The sequence below is a fragment of the Nomascus leucogenys genome, chromosome 15 (genome assembly GCF_006542625.1).
Source record: "Nomascus leucogenys isolate Asia chromosome 15, Asia_NLE_v1, whole genome shotgun sequence".
In the NCBI taxonomy this organism is placed as follows: Eukaryota; Metazoa; Chordata; class Mammalia; order Primates; family Hylobatidae; genus Nomascus; species Nomascus leucogenys.
In genome coordinates this window covers 70,289,985-70,309,060 of record NC_044395.1, presented here as the reverse complement: position 1 = coordinate 70,309,060, position 19,076 = coordinate 70,289,985, and the positions used below count along the sequence as shown (strand labels likewise).

At 45.4% G+C, this 19,076-nt stretch overlaps 1 protein-coding gene across 8 annotated transcripts in view; it reads right to left on the bottom strand.

Annotated features, from left to right (window-relative positions):
- The window catches only part of ZNF143 (zinc finger protein 143), a 69,265-nt gene extending 52,275 nt beyond the window's left edge, over positions 1 to 16,990 (bottom strand). Inside the window, exons 1-5 of one of the 8 annotated variants that reach the window (XM_030828831.1) lie at positions 16,879 to 16,990; positions 6,589 to 6,707; positions 5,238 to 5,330; positions 3,973 to 4,056; positions 3,062 to 3,145 (exon numbers count right to left, since the gene is read on the bottom strand). In XM_030828831.1, the coding sequence (XP_030684691.1) occupies positions 3,062 to 3,145; positions 3,973 to 4,056; positions 5,238 to 5,330; positions 6,589 to 6,700 (373 nt within the window). In that variant the 5' untranslated portion in view covers positions 6,701 to 6,707; positions 16,879 to 16,990. Of the gene's footprint in view, positions 1 to 3,061; positions 3,146 to 3,972; positions 4,057 to 5,237; positions 5,331 to 6,588; positions 6,708 to 16,209; positions 16,840 to 16,878 lie in introns of those variants that run through there. The other 7 variants (XM_030828829.1, XM_030828827.1, XM_030828826.1 and 4 more) reach the window with 7 other exon arrangements.
- Between the last annotated feature and the right edge of the window lie 2,086 nt (positions 16,991 to 19,076).

The following is a 19,076-nucleotide window of genomic DNA, read 5'->3' as shown; positions in this document are numbered from 1 at the left end:
TCCTAGCCAACATGGTGAAATCCCATCTCTACTAAAAATACAAAAAAAATAGCTGGGCATGGTGGCGCACGCCTGTAGTCCCAGCTACTTGGGAGGCTGGAGCAGGAGAATCACTTGAACACGGGAGGTAGAAGTTGCAGTGAGCCGAGATTGCGCCATTGCACTCCAGCCTGGTGACAGAGCAAGACTCCGTTGAAAAGAAAAGAAAGAAAAGGAAGGGAGGGAAGGGAGGAAGGGAGGAAGGGAGACAGGGAGGAAGGGAGACAGGGAGGAAGGGAGGGAGGGAGGGAGGGAGGGAGGGAGGAAGGAAGGAAGGAGTGCAGACTTTACTTTTTTCCAACTGTAATTAAAGAAATTTATTTATAAATTTAAGTATTTTAAATTTTTTAAAGATTCCTCCCTTTGTTTGGGAGGCCGAGGCGGGTGGATCACAAGGTCAGGAGATCGAGACCATCCTGGCTAACACAGTGAAACCCCGCCTCTACTAAAAAAAATACAAAAAATTAGCCAGTCATGGTGGTGGGTGCCTGTAGTCCCCAGCTACTCCAGAGGCTGAGGGAGGAGAATGGTGTGAACCCAGGAGGCGGAGCTTGCAGTGAGCCAAGATCGCGCCCCTGCACTCCAGACCGGGAGAGAGAGCAAGAGTCTGTCTCAAAAAAAAAAAAAAAAAAGATTCCTCCCTTTGGCTTTACAACAAAACAGTCTTTCTAAAATGTGTTATGTCATTCTATAATAAAATATTCTCTAGCTGGGTGCAGTGGCTCCCGCCTGTAATCCCAGCACTTTGGGAGGCTGAGATGGGCGGATCACCTGAGGTCAGGAGTTCGAGACCAGACTGAGCAACATGGTGAAACCCCGTCTCTACTAAAATACAAAAATTAGCCGGGCGTAGTGGCGGGCACCTGTAATCTCAGCTACTTGGGAGGCTGAGGCGGGAGAATCGCTTGAAACCAGGAGGCGGAGGGTGCAGTGAGCCAAGATTGTGCCCCTGCACTCCAGCCTGGCAACAGAGCCAGACTGTCTCAAAATAATAAATAAATTAATTAAATTAAATTTTCTCTAAAGTAGTAACAATAGGTAACATTTATTGAGCATTTAGTATGTGACAAGCACGATTCTAAGTGCTTTACATGTTTGTGCATTCTGTCCTCACAACAACCCTACATACGATATGGACACCTACTATAATCCTCATTTTACAGATGATGAAACTAAAGCACAGAAAAGTAATCTGCTTAATGTCACACAGCAAAAAAAAAGTAGTTTTGAATCTACATAGTCTGGTTGCAGAGCTGTACTCATCATTCCTACACATTCCACCTCAAACCCCTGAACTTCCCTTAAACAAATGTAATAAGCATTAACATTCTGCTGTATTTGTTTCAAATATTTTTGAAATTGTATACTTAGTTTCAATTAAACACAGTAGGCAAAGGACCTTGCTTTAAAAATTTTATACACACACACACACACACACACACATATATATTTTGAGACAGAGTCTCACTCTGTTGCCCAGGCTGGACTGCAGTGGCACCATCTCAACTACACTACAACCTCCACCTCCTGGGTTCAAGCAATTCTCCTGCCTCAGCCTCCCGAGTAGCCGGGATTAAAGGCATGCACCACCACACCTAGCTAATTTTTGTATTTTTAATAGAGACAGGGTTTCGCATGGCCAGGCTGGTCTTGAAACCCTGACCTCAGGTGATCGGCCTCCCAAAGTGCGAGGATTACAGGCATGAGCCACTGCGCCCAGCCAAAAAATTGTATTTAAGAGGAAGAAATAGGTTAGGCAAAGTGGTTCATGTCTGTGACCCCACTGCTTTAGGAGGTCAGAGCAGGAGGACGGCTTGAGGCCAGGAGTTCAAGACCAGCCTGAGCAACATAGCAAGACCCTATATTTAACAACAAAAAAAAATTAATCAGAAAATAAAAATTAAAAAATTAGCTGGCTGTGGTGACACACATGTGTAGTCCTAGCTGCTCAGGAGGCTGAGGCAGGAAAGTCCCTTGAGCCCAGGAATTCAGGGCTGTAGTAAGCTATGATTGTACCACTGCACTCTTGCCTAACTGAGTAAGATCTTATCTCTAAAATACAGAAATGAATAAAATATGAAGTTAACCATTTCAATGTTACATTGTGATTTTACTTCTTAGTCATTTTAAAAAGTAGCCAAGGCTAGGCCAGGAGCGGTGGCTCACGCTTGTAATCCCAGCACTTTGGGAGGCCGAGACGGGCGGATCACGAGGTCAGGAGATCGAGACCACGGTGAAACCCCGTCTCTAATAAAAATACAAAAAAATTAGCCGGGCGTGGTGGCGGGCGCCTGTAGTCCCAGCTACTCGGAGAGGCTGAGGCAGGAGAATGGCGTGAACCCGGGAGGCGGAGCTTGCAGTGAGCCGAGATTGCGCCACTGCACTCCAGCCTGGGCGACAGAATGAGACTCTGTCTCAAAAAAAAAAAAAAAAAAAAAAAAAAAAAAAAAGTAGCCAAGGCTGCTTTTAAAATATGAAATTAAGGCTGGGTGCAGTAGCTAATGCCTATAATCCCAGCACTCTGGGAGGCTGGCTTGAGGCCAGGAGTTCGAGATTAGCCTAGCAACAGAGTAAGACCCTGTCTCTACAAAAAATGAAAAAACTAGCCGGGAGAGGCAGCGTGTACCTGTAGTCCCAGCTATTCAGGAGGCTGAGGCAGGAGGATCCCTGAGCCCAGGAGTTTGAGGCTGCAGTGAGCTGTGCTTGTGCCACCACACTCCAGCCTGGCAACAGAGTGAGACCCTGTCTCTTAGAACAAAATCCAACCAAAAAAACAAAACGTGGCCTCTACTTTAAGTCTTCCAGGGACCAGTCACTTGGTTTGCTGTTCCAGCTTGTCACTGGACAGCTCAAATTGTAGGAAAACTTTTCCTGAAATCATGCTTAAATCTGCCACCTTGTACTTTAATGAATAAATACAATTCTTTCCCATGACAACACTTCAGAAGCTAAACACAGGTCTTCTTTCCCCCCACACTCCCACTTCTCCCTTATTTTATTCATACTTTCAAAGTTATTTTACCTTTGGAGGTATGGTGAATAAATGCTGTGGTACCATCTTCTAACTGTACTGCTTGACCATCCTCTAGACGCAAACTGTCCCCTGCTCAAGAACAATGCTTACATTTAGATCTCATGTTTTCTAGCACATTCCAATTAACTCACTTAGCAACAAGAATCAATAAACCATTAACACACTGTAACAATCTATACTTGCTTCATGAGTCTTTGAACATTTAAGTACGTTCAGCAAAGCTTCCCTGAGTCAGTGTTTAAAGGTAAAAAGATATTAGAATATTGGTTTTAGGAATATACACCAGTATTAAAGAGAGTTGAAAGAAGGGGAAAAATGAAGAAAATGAGAGACATGTAAGATTCAGCTCAAAAAACAGAAACATTCACTTAGGACTGTTACTCATTTATCTCCACAGTGCAGTCCAGTAACTTCTTTTCCACTATCTTTAAGAGAAAGTCGGCCGGGCATGGTGGCTCATGCTTGTAATCCCAGCACTTTGGGAGGCCGAGGTGGGCAGATCACCAGGTCAGGAGATCGAGACCACAGTGAAACCCCATCTCTACTAAAAATACAAAAAATTAGCTGGACGTGGTGGCGGGCGCCTGTAGTCCCAGCTACTCAGAGAGGCTGAGGCAGGAGAATGGCGTGAATCCAGGAGGCGGAGCTTGCAGTGAGCCGAGATCGCGCCACTGCACTCCAGCCTGGGTGACAGAGCCAGACTCCGTCTCAAAAAAAAAAAAAAAAAAAAAAAGAGAAAGTCTTGGTTAAGATCCACTCTGTGGCATCTATAATCTCCCTTTACAGAAGGAGGACTTGAGATCAAGACCAAGTTTAGGTAGTAAGAGGGAGCTGCAGGCAGCAAATACTAAAAGCTGAGAATTAAAATGGTTTCCTGTGCTGTTATCTTAAATACTTACTACTTTTAGGTATGGGTACATGTTGAACATAGGCAGCAGAACCATCTTCCAACTGAATGACCTGGCCATCTATGAGTTTTCCATCTAGAACAAAAGATTCAAGACAATGAGTTGGCACAAACAAAAATTTTAAACTTTATACAATTTCAAAATGATATCAACTATAAAAACATACACAACTTAAGCTCGTGTTCATCTTGATTCTTCCCTCAATGTTCTGAGGCAATTCAATAACACATCCAGTGATCCTACAGAAAGCAGAAAATCCTCCCTCAGCCATCCTTCCTCCCCTGCAATTTTCAGTTAGATGAGGTCAAGAGGAAGAGTGGCTCATCACAGCAGGCTACATGAGTTGGACTGCTTTATACCTTTCCGAGTCACTTAGAATCAGTGACCATGACCAGTGGGGAGTTGAAGCTGGGAAGACAGATACGTCAATGTATGTGAGGTCATCTGTCATTCTCATCCCTGAGGGCTATAAGACCCCTGTTTATGTATGCATGTGCTCAGTAGGTTTCCATAGAAACAAAGAGTTTTTGAGGACTTGGCTGTTTCCTGGAGCAAAGCAAACACTAATTCAGAGACAATGCTAGATAAGCAAAACCAAATGTCTTTTTTTTTTTTTTTTTTTTTTGAGAAAGAGTTTCGTTCTTGTTGCCCAGGCCGGAGTGCAATGGCATGATCTCGGGTCACTGCAACCTCTGCCTCCCGGGTTCAAGTGACTCTCCTGCCTCAGCCTCCTGAATAGCTGGGATTACAGGCATGCGCTACCATGCCCAGCTAATTTTGCATTTTTAGTAGAGACAAGGGTTTCTCCATGTTGGTCAGGCTGGTCTCGAACTCCCGACCTCAGGTGATCTGCCCGCCTTGGCCTCCCAAAGTGTTGGGACTACATGCGTGAACCACCGTGCTCGGCCCCAAATGTCTTTACTCTTACACATACTTGGTAAAAATATGAAATAATGACCCCAAGTAAAGAAGCAAGAAAGGTCTTACTAGAAAATAGGCCAGACATACTCCCTGCTCTCCTCTCTCCCACTAATTTTTATATCCCAGGGTATCTTCCAAATATCTCAAAGGACTACTCTAAATTATAAAAAAAAAAAAAAAAAAAAAAAAAGAATTAAACTGAAATGACTTAAAATCATCATATGCAATACAGCATCTTTAGGAGAGATAGGAAAGGTGGTATAGCTTCTAGGTGCTCCAACTCACAGGTTATAAATCACTGGTATTAACCAATCAGCCATATGTGAGGCACATACCTTTGGAATTGTGTTGTATGTAAGCAGTAGAACCATCTGCAAGTGTTACTGCTTGCAAGCTTACGCCTTCCATATTTTCTAAGTTGTCACCATCTATTACAAAAAAATCAATATTTTCTTTTAGACAGCTAGCATATGGACATGCTGATTAATTTTTTTTTTTTTTAAATAAAGATCAGAAAAAAGGTAGACTGCTTAACTCAGACTCAAAATGAGATTTAGCAGCCGGGTGTGGTGGCTCATGCCTGTAATCATGGCACTTTGGGAGGCCAAGGCAAGTGGATCATGAGGTCAGAAGTTCGAGACCAGCCTGGCCAATGTGGTGAAACCCCATCTCTACTAAAAATACGAAAATTAGCTAGGCGCGGTGGCATGCGCCTGTAGTCCCAGCTACGCGGGAGGCTGAGGCAGAAGAATCGCTTGAACCCAGGAGGCAGAGGTTGCAGTGAGCCGAGATTGTGCCACTGCACTCCAGCCTGGGTGACAGAGCCAGACTACATCTCAAAAAAAAAAAAAAAAAAACAAAGGTGAGATTCAGCACTTACCAAAAAAATAGGCTGGGAACAATGGCTCATGCCTGTAATCCCAGCACTTTTGGAGGCTGAGGTGGGCGGATGGCTTGAGCCCAGGAGTTCGAGACCAGCCTGGGCAACATGGTGAAACCCTGTCTCTACTAAAAATAAAATAATTAGCTGGGCACACTGGTGGGTGCCTGTAGTCTCAGCTACTTGAGAGGCTGGGGTGACTGGATGTCTTAAGCCAGGAGGCTGAGGCTGCAGTGAGCCGTGATCATACCACTGCACTCCCTCTTGGGCGATAAAGCAAGACCTTGTCTCAAAAAAAAAAAAAAAAAAAAAAAAGACAAAGAAAAAAAAATTTCCTGCCCTACTGTATCCACACCAAGATAAAAAATACACATAGAGGCTGGGCACAATGGCTCATGCCTGTAATCCCAGCACTTTGGGAGGCCAAAGCAGGTTGATTACCTGAGGTCAGGAGTTTGAGACCAGCCTGGCCAACGTGGTGAAACCCCGTCTCTACTAAAAATACAAAATTAGCTGGGCGTGGTGGCACATGCCTGTAATCCCAGCTACTCGGGAGGCTGAGGCAGGAGAATTGCTTGAATTTGGGAGGCAGAGGTTGCAGTGAGCCAAGATCAGGCCATTGCACTCCAGCCTGGGCAACAAGAGTAAAACTCCGTCCCATTTCAAAAAAAAAAAAAAAAAACACCTCATAAAAAGACCTAGGTTTATATTATGTGTTTTCTGCTAAATCAGGAAGTTGTAAATTTTCTTTTTCCTTTAAGATAAATGATATTTTCAAACGCATCCCTTCAAACACAACTGCTCACCTGCCACGGTGACTGCCTCTGTCAAGCACAGGGTAACATGTTGCGCCTCCATCCCTCCTCCAGGAAACTCTGTCATTCCCTGAGAATCTCGATTTATTTGGGCTAACAACATCTTCTACCTTGAAGAAAAATAAAGACACTTGGGAACAAAGAATGATACATATGAAATAAAAGTTACAAAGAATATTTATGAACCACAAAAAACTGCTGAGGATGTAACGGTGTTGGAAACAAGATGAAATGTCACTCAATATGTAGGGTAAGAGTACTAGCCCAAAGTCCAAGGCATGCTTCTTATAATTCAACAATTCAAACTGATGGGCACAATTTATCAGTGCGTTTAGCAACTTAGAAGTACACTGACGAATTGTGCCCATCGGTTTCGTATGATCTCTAAAATTCCCATAATTAGAGTCCTTTGGGTTTAGCATTGCTGAGGATTCCCACTTACAATGTGTCAGCACATTTTGTTGACTTAATCTTCAGAAATCTACCCCAAATCTGGCTACCTGTCACAACCTTCACCATTACTTCCCTGTCCAAGCCACAACCAGTCTCTCATCTGCATTACTGTAACAGCATCCTATGTCCCTGCTTCTCCATTAGCCTCCTACACTCTTCTTTTGAAACAGCAGTCAGTGTCCTTTGAAGGGAAGAGTTAGCTCATGCCCTGCTTCTGCTCAAAACCTTCTGAGGACTTCTCAGAGTAAAATCCCCAAATCCTTACACTGACCAATGAGGCCAATGATCTTGCCCCTCATTTCCTACTACTCACCATCTCATTCACTCCACTTCAGCCACACTGGCATCCCTGCTTTTCAAACTCAAGCATACTGGATGTTCTGCTGCCTTAGGGCGTGTTCATTTGAGTTTCCTTCTGCCTGAAACATTGCCCCCAGTATCTTCATTATTCATTCCCTAACCTCTTCAAGTCTTTGCTCAAATGGAATGACAGCTTCCCTGTCCATCCCATTTCAAACTGCACCTCCCAACTGCTCAATAATGGTAAACCCCATCCTTCTTTTCCCCTCCATATTTCTGCACAGTACTTATTACTTCACAAATTACATGTATTTACTTATTTAGTTTATCTATTTCCCCTTCCATGAGAACGGACAGAAATTTCTGTTTGTTTGCTCAATGCTGACTCTAGTGCCTAAAAAGTGCTTGGCCCATAGTAGAAGTACAATAGGTACAGAATAAATGGATGAATGGGCAACTCTTCTACCAATCACCAACACAACCTCCTTCTTCCCTTCTACCTCCAGGTCTCCTTACCTCTGTGGACCGTGGCTTATCTCAAACAGTAGCTGGGATAATTTAGCTGCCTTGGGCCAGGGAACTGAACCAGAAGATGTCTTGAGGACCTTTCCAGGTCCAAAGATCTGACTTAGCATCAATATTTAAAAGAGCAATATACAGACAGTAGTAATAATTTGTAATTCTTTTAACGTTTAGGATTGCTTGAAGAATTTTGTCTTGGAAATACTATAAACTGTACCCTCATTAGACCAAAAGTGGGAACTACTGTTCAGATACACAAAAAGGTATCAGTGCTATGATAAAAGTCAGTCAAGGCTGGGTGCAGTGGCTCACACCTGGATTCACAGCACTTTGAAAGGCCAAAGCAGGTGGATCACCTGAGGTCAGGAGTTCGAGACCAGCCTGGCCAACATGGTGAAACCCTGTCTCTACTAAAAATACAAAAAAATTAGCTGGATGTGGTGGCACGCACATTAAAGAAAAAAAAAAGTCAAGGGGTGATCTTTTAGGTACAAAAGGATCCATAATCTATAACTGTTCATAGAACAAGCTGAAACGTCATTTCTTTGACACCTCCAAAAGCTGACAGAGAAGACTCAAAGTAACACCAGTACCCTACTGTTAAGACCCGTGGGCTGCATGCGGTGGCTCACGCCTGTAATCCCAGCACTTTGGGAGGCCGGGGTGGGTGGATCACCTGAGCTCAGGAGTTCGATACCAGCCTGACCAACAAGGTGAAACCCCGTCACTACTAAAAATACAAAAATTAGCTGGGCGTGGTGGTGCACGCCTGTAATCCCAGCTACTTGGGAGGCTGATCAGGAAAATCGCCTGAACCCGGGAGGCGGAGGTTGCAGTGAGCCGAGATCACAACACTGCACTCCAAGCTGGGCAACAAGAGCGAAACTCTGTCTTGGGGGGTGGTTAAAAAAAAAAAAAAAAAAAAAAAACCCTGCTGAGTATAAAATTAGCATAGGCTAATTTTCAGTTACAAAAAGACAAATACTGCATTACTCTACTTTTTTTTTTTTTGAGATGGTGTCTCACTGTAGCCCAGGCTAGAGTGCAATGGCGTGATCTCAGCTCACTGCAACCTCCACCTCCCAGGTTCAAGCAATTCTCATGCCTCAGCCTCCTGAGTAGCTGGGATTACAGGCACATGCCACCACACCCGGCTCATTTTTGTATTTTTAGTAGAGGCAGGGTTTCACCATGTTGGCCAGGCTGGTCTTGAACTTCTGACCTCAAGTGATCTGTATGCCTCACCCTCCCAAAGTACTGGGATTACAGGTGTGAGCCACCGTGCCCAGAAAATATATGATATATGAGAGTCAAGTCTCACTCTGTCACCCAGGCTGGACTGCAGTGGCAGGACCCTGCAACCTCAAATTCTTGGGCTCATGTGATCCTCCTGCCTCAGCCTCCTGAGTAGCTGGGATTATAGGCACAAGCCACACCCAGCCTTGAGTTATATTTAAATATAGCCAGAGTCTAAGCATGTTCCATTAATTAAATATAATTAAGTGAAGTAAAAAGTAATTAGAATGTGCTAGCAAATGAGACAGAGTTCTCGCAGACTCCATATGATGCTAAGGGTTAAAGTATGGGCAAAGAGTTTATACTGCCAATTCTAATTGAGGCACAATATCCTGTTGGATGGGTGAAATGCTGAAACTTGAAAGGCTTTGTGCAGTTCCAGGACTATTCAAAAACTGAATATATGAAACTGACTGGCAGGTAGGTAGAGCCTGATACCTTTGAAGTGACAACAGAGATAGGACCTACTAGGCTTAAAGCTAAAAATACCTGTCAGAAACGAGCTGAGAGCAGAGACAAGAATTTAGAAATGAACATCTGGGTCTAGTCATTAGGTATCCCCATTTTGGTGATGGTTTGATCTCAACTGAACTATTGATGTGAAAAAGAACAAAAAACACCTCTCTTAAACTTCAATAAAGTAGCACTAATGGACATGGTTTAATAAGGGCACTCCATGCACAGAGCAGTTTGGTAAGCATGCCCTGGTTTGCTTTCAGCAAAACTAGGGAATATGAGGAACAGACGTAGCAGAGAAAAGAAAGAGATTCTGACATATTCCAAACACCATTTCTGATGCTGCTCTGTTAAAAAGCATGTTATTTCAAAATTACAGTGCTAGACTGTACTTTATTACTCCCAAGATGAACACTGTATATGCTACTATTTTATCACCCAAATTGCTCATCGTGTCATAGGTAAGGAAAGCAAAGCATCATTAGACAATTGTGAAAATTATAGAAGGAATTCCTGACAGACAACTTTTTTTTTTTTTTTTGGAGATGGAGTCTCACTCTTGTCGCCCAGGCCAGAGTGCAGTGCTGCCATCTCAGCTCACTGTAACTTCCACCTCCCGAGTTTAAGCAATTCTCCTGCTTCAGCCTCCCAAGTAACTGGGATTACAGGCGTACACCACCATGCCCAGGTAATTTTTTGTATTTTTAGTAGAGAAGGGTTTTCACCATGCTGGCCAGGCTGGTCTCGAACTCCTGACCTCATGATCCACCCGCCTCAGCTTCCCAAAGTGCTGGGATTAAAGGCATGAGCCATTGCACCAGCCAGCCATGATTTTCACCCTTTAAAATTTTTCTTGTCAGGTGTGGTGGCTCACACCTATAATCCCAGCACTTTGGAAGGCTGAGGCGCGTGGATCACCTGAAGTCAGGAGTTTGAGAACAGCCTGGCCAACATGGCGAAACCCTGTCTCTACTAAAAATACAAGAAAATCAGCCGGGTATGATGGCGGGTGCCTATAATCCCAGCTACTCCCAGCTGAGGCAGCATAATCACTTGAACCCAGGGGGTGGAGGCAGCAGTGAGCCAAGATCGTGCCACTGCACTCCGGCCTGAGCTACAGAGTAAAACTCTATTTAAAAAAAAAAACAAAAAAAAACTTTTCTTTTTCATCCCCTCACTTGAGTATTACACTATTGTTGGCCGGGGCGCAGTGGCTCACACCTGTAATCCCAGCACTTTGGGAGGCCAAGGTGGGTGGATCACAAGGTCAGGAGATGGAGACCATCCTGGCTAACATGGTGAAACCCCGTCTCTACTAAAAAATACAAAAAATTAACCAGGCGGTGGCACGCGCCTGTAGTCCCAGCTACTCAGGAGGCTGAGGCAGGTGAATGGCGTGAACCCGAGAGGCAGAGCTTGCAGTGAGCTGAGATCGCACCACTGCACTCCAGCCTGGGCAACACAGCGAGACTCCGTGTCAAAAAAAAAAAAAAAAAGAGTATTACTCTATTGTAATATTTAAAAGTATTACAATAATATCTTTACTGCTCTCTGCACCATGTTCTCATCATTTCAGTCTAGTAACACTGTCAGCTATTTTATTGTGTTTTGTAGACCATTAAAATTTTCCTTGCAGGCTGGGCATGATGGCTCACACCTGTAACTGCAGCACTTGGGAAGGCCAAGGAGGGAAGACGGCTGGAGGCCAGGAGTTCAAGACCAGCCTCGGCAACACAGTGAAACCCTGTCTCTACGGAAAATTTAAAAAAAGAAAAAAATGCCTGGCATGGTGGCTCACGTCTGTAATCCCAGCACTTTGGGAGGCTGAGGTGGGTGGATCACCTAAGGTCAGGAGTTCAAGACCAGCCTGGCCAGCATGGTGAAACACTGTCTCTACTAAAAATACAAAAATTAGCCAGATGTGGTGGCAGGTGCCTGTAATCCCAGATGCTAAGGATGCTGAGGAAGGAGAACCACTTGAATCTGGGAGCTGGAGGTTGCAGTGAGCCGAGATCTAGCCACTGCACTCCAGCCTGGGCGAACTCCCTCTCAAAAAACAAAAAAAATTAGCCAGACATGGTGGCTTGGACCTGTAATACCAAGCTACTTGGCAGGCTGAGGAGAAGGGAGGATCACTTGGGCCTGGGAGGTAGAAGCTGCAATGAGCTGTGATTGTGCCACTGTAGTCCTGCCTGGGAATCAGAGAAATCCTCCCAAAAGCAAAAAAAAAAAAAAAATCTTTTCCTTGCACACAATATTGTAATATAAATTTAAAACTTATAAGAATAAGTCCCTTGGGAGGCCAAGACAGGCAGATTATGAGGTCAGGTGAAACCCCATCTTTACTAAAAATACAAAAAAAAAAAAAAAATTAGCCAGGCATGGTGGCAGGCACCTGTAGTCCCAGCTACTTGGGAGGCTGAGGCAGGAGAATGGTGTGAACCTGGGAGGCAGAGCTTGCAGAGAGCTGAGATCACACCACTGCACTCCAGCCTGGGTGACAGAGTGAGAGTCCATTTCAGAATAAATAAATAAATAAATATAAGTACCAGCCAGGCATGGTGGCTTACACCTGTAATCCCAGCACTCTGGGAGCCGAGGCAGGCGGATCACAAGGTCAGGAGTTCCAGACCAGCTTGGCCAACATGGTGAAACCCCGTCTCTACCAAAAATAAAAAAATTAGCTGGGCATGGTGGTGCATGTCTGTAATCCCAGCTACTTGGGAGGCTGAGGCAGGGGAATCACTTGAACCCGGGAGGCGGAGGTTGCAGTGAGCTGAGATCACACCACTGCACTTCAGCATGGGTGACAGAGTAAGACCCTGTCTCAAAACAAATAAAATAAATAAATAAAATAATAAGTCCCAATAGCTTAACAAATCAAACATTTTCAGTTTTCCTGATTTTATTCTCTAGCCCTTGCTATCCACACACATACATTAATTTTTACAGCATTGTAATTATCATATACATAACATTTTGTATTCAGCTTTTCTCATTCCTATAAGTTTTCCTAAGTTGTCAAAAATTCTTCACAATGATCACTTTTAATTCACATTTAACAAATTAATTACCCTTATAGGCCATTTAGCATTATTATTATTATTTTTTGAGACGGAGTCTCCCTCTGTCGCCCAGGCTGAAATACAGTGACGCGATCTCATCTCACTGCAACCTCTGCCTCCTGGGTTCAAGCAATTCCCCTGCCTCAGCCTCCTGAGTAGCTGGGACTACAGGTGCCCACCACCATGCCCAGGTAATTTTTTGTATTTTTTTAGTAGAGACGGGATTTCACCATGTTGGTCAGGCTCGTCTCGAACTCCTGACCTCGTGATCCACCCAGCTCGGCCTCCCAAAGTGCTGGGATTACAGGCGTGAGCATTATTCTTATTCTGTAATTAACACACACCATTTATTGATTGATCGATTGATTGAGACAGGGTCTTGTTCTGCCCCCCAGGCTGGAGTGCAGTGGTGCAATCTCAGCTCACTGCAACCTCCGCCTCCCGGCTTCAAGCAATTCTCCTGCCTCAGCCTCCCGAGTAGCTGGGATTAAAGGCATGGGCCACCACACCTGGCTAATTTTTGTATTTTTAGTAGAGACAGGGTTTCACCATGTTGGCCAGGCTGGTCTCAAATTCCTGACCTCAGGAGATCCACCTGCCTCAGCCTCCCAAAGTACTGGGATTATAGGCGTGAGCCACCGCGCCTGGCCTACAAACATTTTTTTTAAAATTAGCTGGGCATGGTGGCGTGCACCTGTAGTCCTAGCTACTCTGGGGTCTGAGGTGGGAGGATCGCTTGTGCCAGGGAGGTTGAGGCTGCAGTGAGCTGAGATCATGCCACTGCACTCCAGTCTGGGTGAGAGTGAGACCGTGTCTCTTAAAAAAAAATGGATTTTTTAAAAATATCTATACACAAATACACACACACACACACACACAAACACACACACACACAGGACATACCTAAATGAAACACGTAGGCATTTAAAAGAATGAGATCTATCTGAAACAGTGAGAAACATGTCCAAGACATATGGTAAGTGGGAAAAAGCAAGTTGCAGAAAAGTAGATACCATATGATTGCATTCATGTATTTAAAAATGTATATAGTTATCTGTATATGCTTGTATGAAAATTTAAAAATTCAGTGATTACCTTCCAGAAATGGAACTATGCTATGAGGGTGGAGTGGTTTTTTAAAAATAAAACCATGTAGTAGAGGCACAGTTCAATACAGCCATGCCATATTTCTGTGAAGAAGACAATGAGTCCTTACTTCACAGCAACATTCCAACACACAGGAAAGGACTATGGGCATTTTGCAAACCATGTATCTGATAAGGGACTTCTATCTAGAACATATAAAGTACTCTTTTTTTTTTTTTTTTTTTTTTTGAGACGGAGTCTCACTCTGTCACCCAGGCTGGAGTGCAGTGGCACAATCTCGGCTCACTGCAAGCTCCGCCTCCCGGGTTCACGCCATTCTCCTGCCTCAGCCTCTCCGAGTAGCTGGGACTACAGGCGCCCGCCACCACGCCCGGCTAATTTTTTTGTATTTTTAGTAGAGACGGGGTTTCACCGTGGTCTCGATCTCCTGACCTCGTGATCTGCCCGCCTCGGCCTCCCAAAGTGCTGGGATTACAAGCGTGAGCCACCGCGCCTGGCTAAAGTACTCTCACAACCAAATCATAATAAGACGAATAATCCAACTTTAAAATAAGAATTGGTAAAGAATCCAAACAGACATTTCTCCAATGATTATAAATGATCGCTAGGCACAGAAAAAATGCTCAACATTATTAACCATCAGAGACATGCAAATCAAACCTACAACAGACACCATTTCATCCACACTAGAAAAATTATAATCAAAAAGACTGATGATAACAAGTGTTGGTAACGATATGGAAAAACTGGAACCTTTACACGTTGCTGGTAGGAATGTAAAGGTGGTGCAGCCACATTGGAAAAGTTTTAGAGTACCTCAAAAGGCTGAACATAGTTACTATATGACTCAGCAATTCTATTCCTAGGTATTCTACTCCCAAGAGAAATGAAAACCTATGTCCACACAAAAACTTTTGTACAAATGTTCATAGCATTATGCATAACAGCCGAAGGGTGGAAACAACCCAAATGTCCATCAACAGATGAATGGATAAGTAAAATGTACTATGTTCATATAATGAAATATCATTTGGTAATAAAGTATTGATACATGTTATAACATAAATGACCCTGGACAAGGCTACATACTATATGATTCCATTTATGTGAAATATCTAGAATAGCAAATATGCAAACTAGTAGTGGGGTGGAGGGGAGAACTGAGAGGAAATGGGGAGTAATTGCTAATGGGTAATAGTTTCTTTTGGGGGTGATGAATATGTTGTTAAATTGATTGTAGTGATAGCTGCGCAACTCTGAATATATTAAAATTCAACTTTTTTTTGAGATGGAGTTTCACTCTTGTTGCCCAGGCTGGAGTGCAATGGTGCAATCTCGGCTCACTGCAACCGCCGCCTCCTGGGTTCAAGCGATTCTCCTGCCTCAGCTTCGCGAGTAGCTGGGATTACAGGCGTCTGCTACCTCGCCCGGCCAGTTTTTGTATTTTTCGTAGAGACGGGGGTTTCACCACGTTGGCCAGGCTGGTCTCAAACTCCTGACCTCAGGTGATCCGCCGGCCTCGGCCTCCCAAAGTGCCGGGATTACAGGCGTGAGCCACAACACCCAGGCTAAAATTCAACTAATTATCACTTTTTTTTTTCTTTTTGAGACAGGTCTGTCACCCAGACGGGAGTACAGTGCCACAATCATGGCTCATTGTAGCCTGAACTCTTGGGCTCAAGTGATCCTCTCACCTCTGCCTCCAAGTACCTGGGACTACAGGCACACGCTGATTTCACTTAAAAAAATTTTTTTTTTGCAGAAACGTGGGAGGGCCGTCTCCCTATGCTGCCCAGGCCTAATTACACATTTTAAATGGGTGAACTGTAAGGTATGTGAATTACATCAATAAAGCTATTTTAAAAAATAAAGGCGGGGATCTGTAAAGGAAAAGGCGCTCAAATATCTGTAGACAGTTGACTGCTCATAGAATTTCCAAATAGTGGACACTGACAACTAAAAAAAAAAAAAACTCCAAACAGTCAAAATACGCCAGGATAAAATTAGCTATGCACCTTACGGGTGCTTTTGAGTGATCTCCTTATCACGTTATTTTCTTACTAAACGTAAACTCGATCTACATACTCAGCAAGAAAAAACATTAAATACTGCACCGTTTTTTGTCAACTACAGGAAAACACAAGTATCTTCTGGTAAGATTCAGGACAAAGCCGACCACAATCTCGAACCTACAATTTCTCCCCACATCCTCACTTGATTATACCAGCTGATTTAGACACTTCCAAGGCAAAGGCTGACGTTGATTTTAAACAAATAATGGGCTGGCAATGGTATTCTTCTTTCCTCTTAACTTCGTTATTATGTGGAAAAAACAAATGTCAAAAGCAAAAGGGGAAGGAATGAAGGAATAAAAACTGGTTCGCGTTCAACAATATGTTTCAAAGCGACTTACAAAGATTTGTTCACTCTTTTGGCCAAAACTGGAGAAATGGGAGGATAAAATGGTAAATTTCTAATATCCGATATTAGACCTCAGTAACTTTTTTTTTTTTTTTTAATAAAAGAGTGAGGGGGAAACAATCTGCCCACGATACGCATGGGAGGGAAGCGCTAGGTGAGACCGGCAGGCGGGGTCCTGCGAGGGCCTGGGCCAGCCCTGTCCCCGGCGCCCCCGCTGCGGCCTGGTGTGGCCCGTGGGCCCGGCGTCCCAGGCGGCGGAACTCTGCCTCGGCGGCGCCCGGGAACTCGCTCCGCGCGGAGGTCAGGCCGAGAAACGCGGCCAAGGTTCCCGAGGGCTCCACCCTCCCCTCTTTCACTCCCTCCCCTTGGCGGTCCCCTGAGGGAAACAGGCGGGGCGCATCGCTCAGAGACAAGTTGGGGGGGTTGAGTCCTCAACGAGAAAAGCTCCGCCGCCTAGAGTGGCGGCCGCGGGTTATTAATAAACTCCGCTTCTGCCCAGACGCCGCTACCGCGGCCGGCCCATAGAATCGGCAAGGCCTGCGGCGGAGGCTGAGCAGCGGGAGCCGGAGCCCGGGCCCAAGCGGGCCCGCGCCGCCGCGCTGAGGGCGGCGGCCGGGCGGAGAATAATGCACACTGGGTAAAAACACATTTATATACGAACCTCCGAGAAAATTTTCCAACAATTCCTTCGTCCGACCACCATGCACCAGGACAGGAAACAGCCGTCCGGCCCCCAGGCCCCGCAACCCGCATAATGTGTCTGAGGCCCGCCCCCAGCTTCCATTGGGCTGTCATTACATCACTCACAGGACGCTTCCGGTTTTCCATTGGCCCACGTTTGGTCGATGCGAAAGAAAACCGCCCTAGCCGCGCCCCCTCAACTGACGTCAGCCAAGCCTGACTTTACAGCCCGCCCCTGAGTGGCTCGAGCAAAGGGCAGAATCAAAGCTCCTGTGTCTGACTGGTTGACAGAACCGCTTATCCCAGACGGACCCCGCCTCACTGACTAGCGAGTAATACCGATTCTGGGGCCCCAGCGGGAGGCGCCATTTTGTAGCGAGGGAGGGAGGCTGGTCCTTGTGATTACCCGGGAGGGAGAAGGGGTGACAAGCGCCATTTTCCCCACAGGGGCGAGGAGGCGGCCTTGGTTCTCCCGGTGGGCTAGCCGGACTGCGTTCTGCAGACCAGAAGGGCTTTGCCTGGCGATTGCTGAATGCTGAATAGCAGCCTGCTGGGAGGGAAGTCTAAGGCAGGAATAGGACAGAAAGAGAGATCTGACCTCTCCCTGGAGGCTCTCAGTGTCGGCCGAGGCCCTTGGTCTTGCTCTAGGGCTCTGCATTTCCGAAAGCTGCTGTATGCCGGGGATTGGCTTCCAAGCCTGCCTGAGCTTCTCCAGTCGTCGGGGCATCGCCATGCGGTGGGAGGGTGAGCCTTCCTCTCCTGCTGAAATTCCGGCGGCTTGGCAACCGGCCGGGGGGTCTTGGATTCCGCGGGGAGACACCACGGATGCTTTGTGCTTTCACGTAATTTGGATTCAAAATTTGAAGGCGTCACAAATGGTGTCGCTACGGTCTTTTGTATGTTCCTGTGTCGCGAACTAATAAAGGAAAGTCAAAAGGGTGGGAAAAGCATTCATCTGGTTCCCTAAAGTTACTAAGAATGGATACAAACTAGTTGTGGCCGTTGTGGTAATGCTTCTTGTAGCTCTTAACCCAGCCTTTTCTAAACCTTTGGATATACTTACTAGTCAGTTCCGAAGGTACTCAGTACAAATTTGCGTTGGCGCACCAGGCCGACTAAAGATGAGGTGGGTGTATTAGACTCAAAATTTCTTAAGTCGGCCAGGCCGGGGGGTAGAATTGAGCTACTAAGAGAATGAGAGGCTACCCTGTTGTAACAGATTTGGATCCCACTTAGGAAAACAGAGAAAAAGCTGGATGATGTTCAACTTAATGTCTTGCGTTTCAGACGATTATCGAATGGACGGGGATAAGTAAAAAAGATGTTACAGATAGCCCTCTAAGTGTGGATAGTAAATATTTTGATTTACAATTAAGTCTACTTTGAGGTGCAGACCCTAACCAACGGATAGTTGAGTAATAGAGGTCTAGACGCCAATCGAAAGAAAATAGGACTTTAAGCTTTGTTTGAACACATATTCTGTTAATAAAGAAGTTTAAATCAGTTCGGATTACTTTTCTTTCTTTTTTTTTTTTTTTTTTTGAGACGGAGTCTAAACTGGAATGCAGTGGCACGATCTCGGCTCACTGCAACCTCTGCCTCCCAGGTTCAAGCGATTCTCCTGCCTCAACTCCTGAGTAGCTGGGACTACAGGCGCCCACCATCACGCCCGGCTAATTTTTCTATTTTTAGTAGAGACAGGGTTTCACCATTTTGGCCAGGCTGGTCTTGAACTCCTGACCGTGTAATCCGCCCACCTCAGCCTCCCAAAGTGCTAGGATTACAGGCGTGAGCCACCGCGCCCGGCCCGGATTACTTTTTAAGCCCTTAAAAGTGTCACATATGAAAAATGGATTAGGTGGCCGGACGAGGAGGCTCACGCCTGTAATCCCAGCACTTTGGGAGGCCAAGGCGGGCAGATCATGAAGTCAGGAGATCGATGAGGTCAGGAGATCGAGACCGTCCTGGATAACACGGTGAAACCCCGTCTCTACTAAAAATACAAAAAATTAGCTGGGCGTGGTAGTGGGCGCCTGTAGGCCCAGCTACTCGGGAGGCTGAGGCAGGAGAATGGCGTGAACCCCGGGCGGCGGAGCTTGCAGTGAGCTGAGATTGCGCCACTGCACTCCAGCCTGGGCAACAGGGCAAGACTCCGTCTCAAAAAAAAAGAGGATTAGG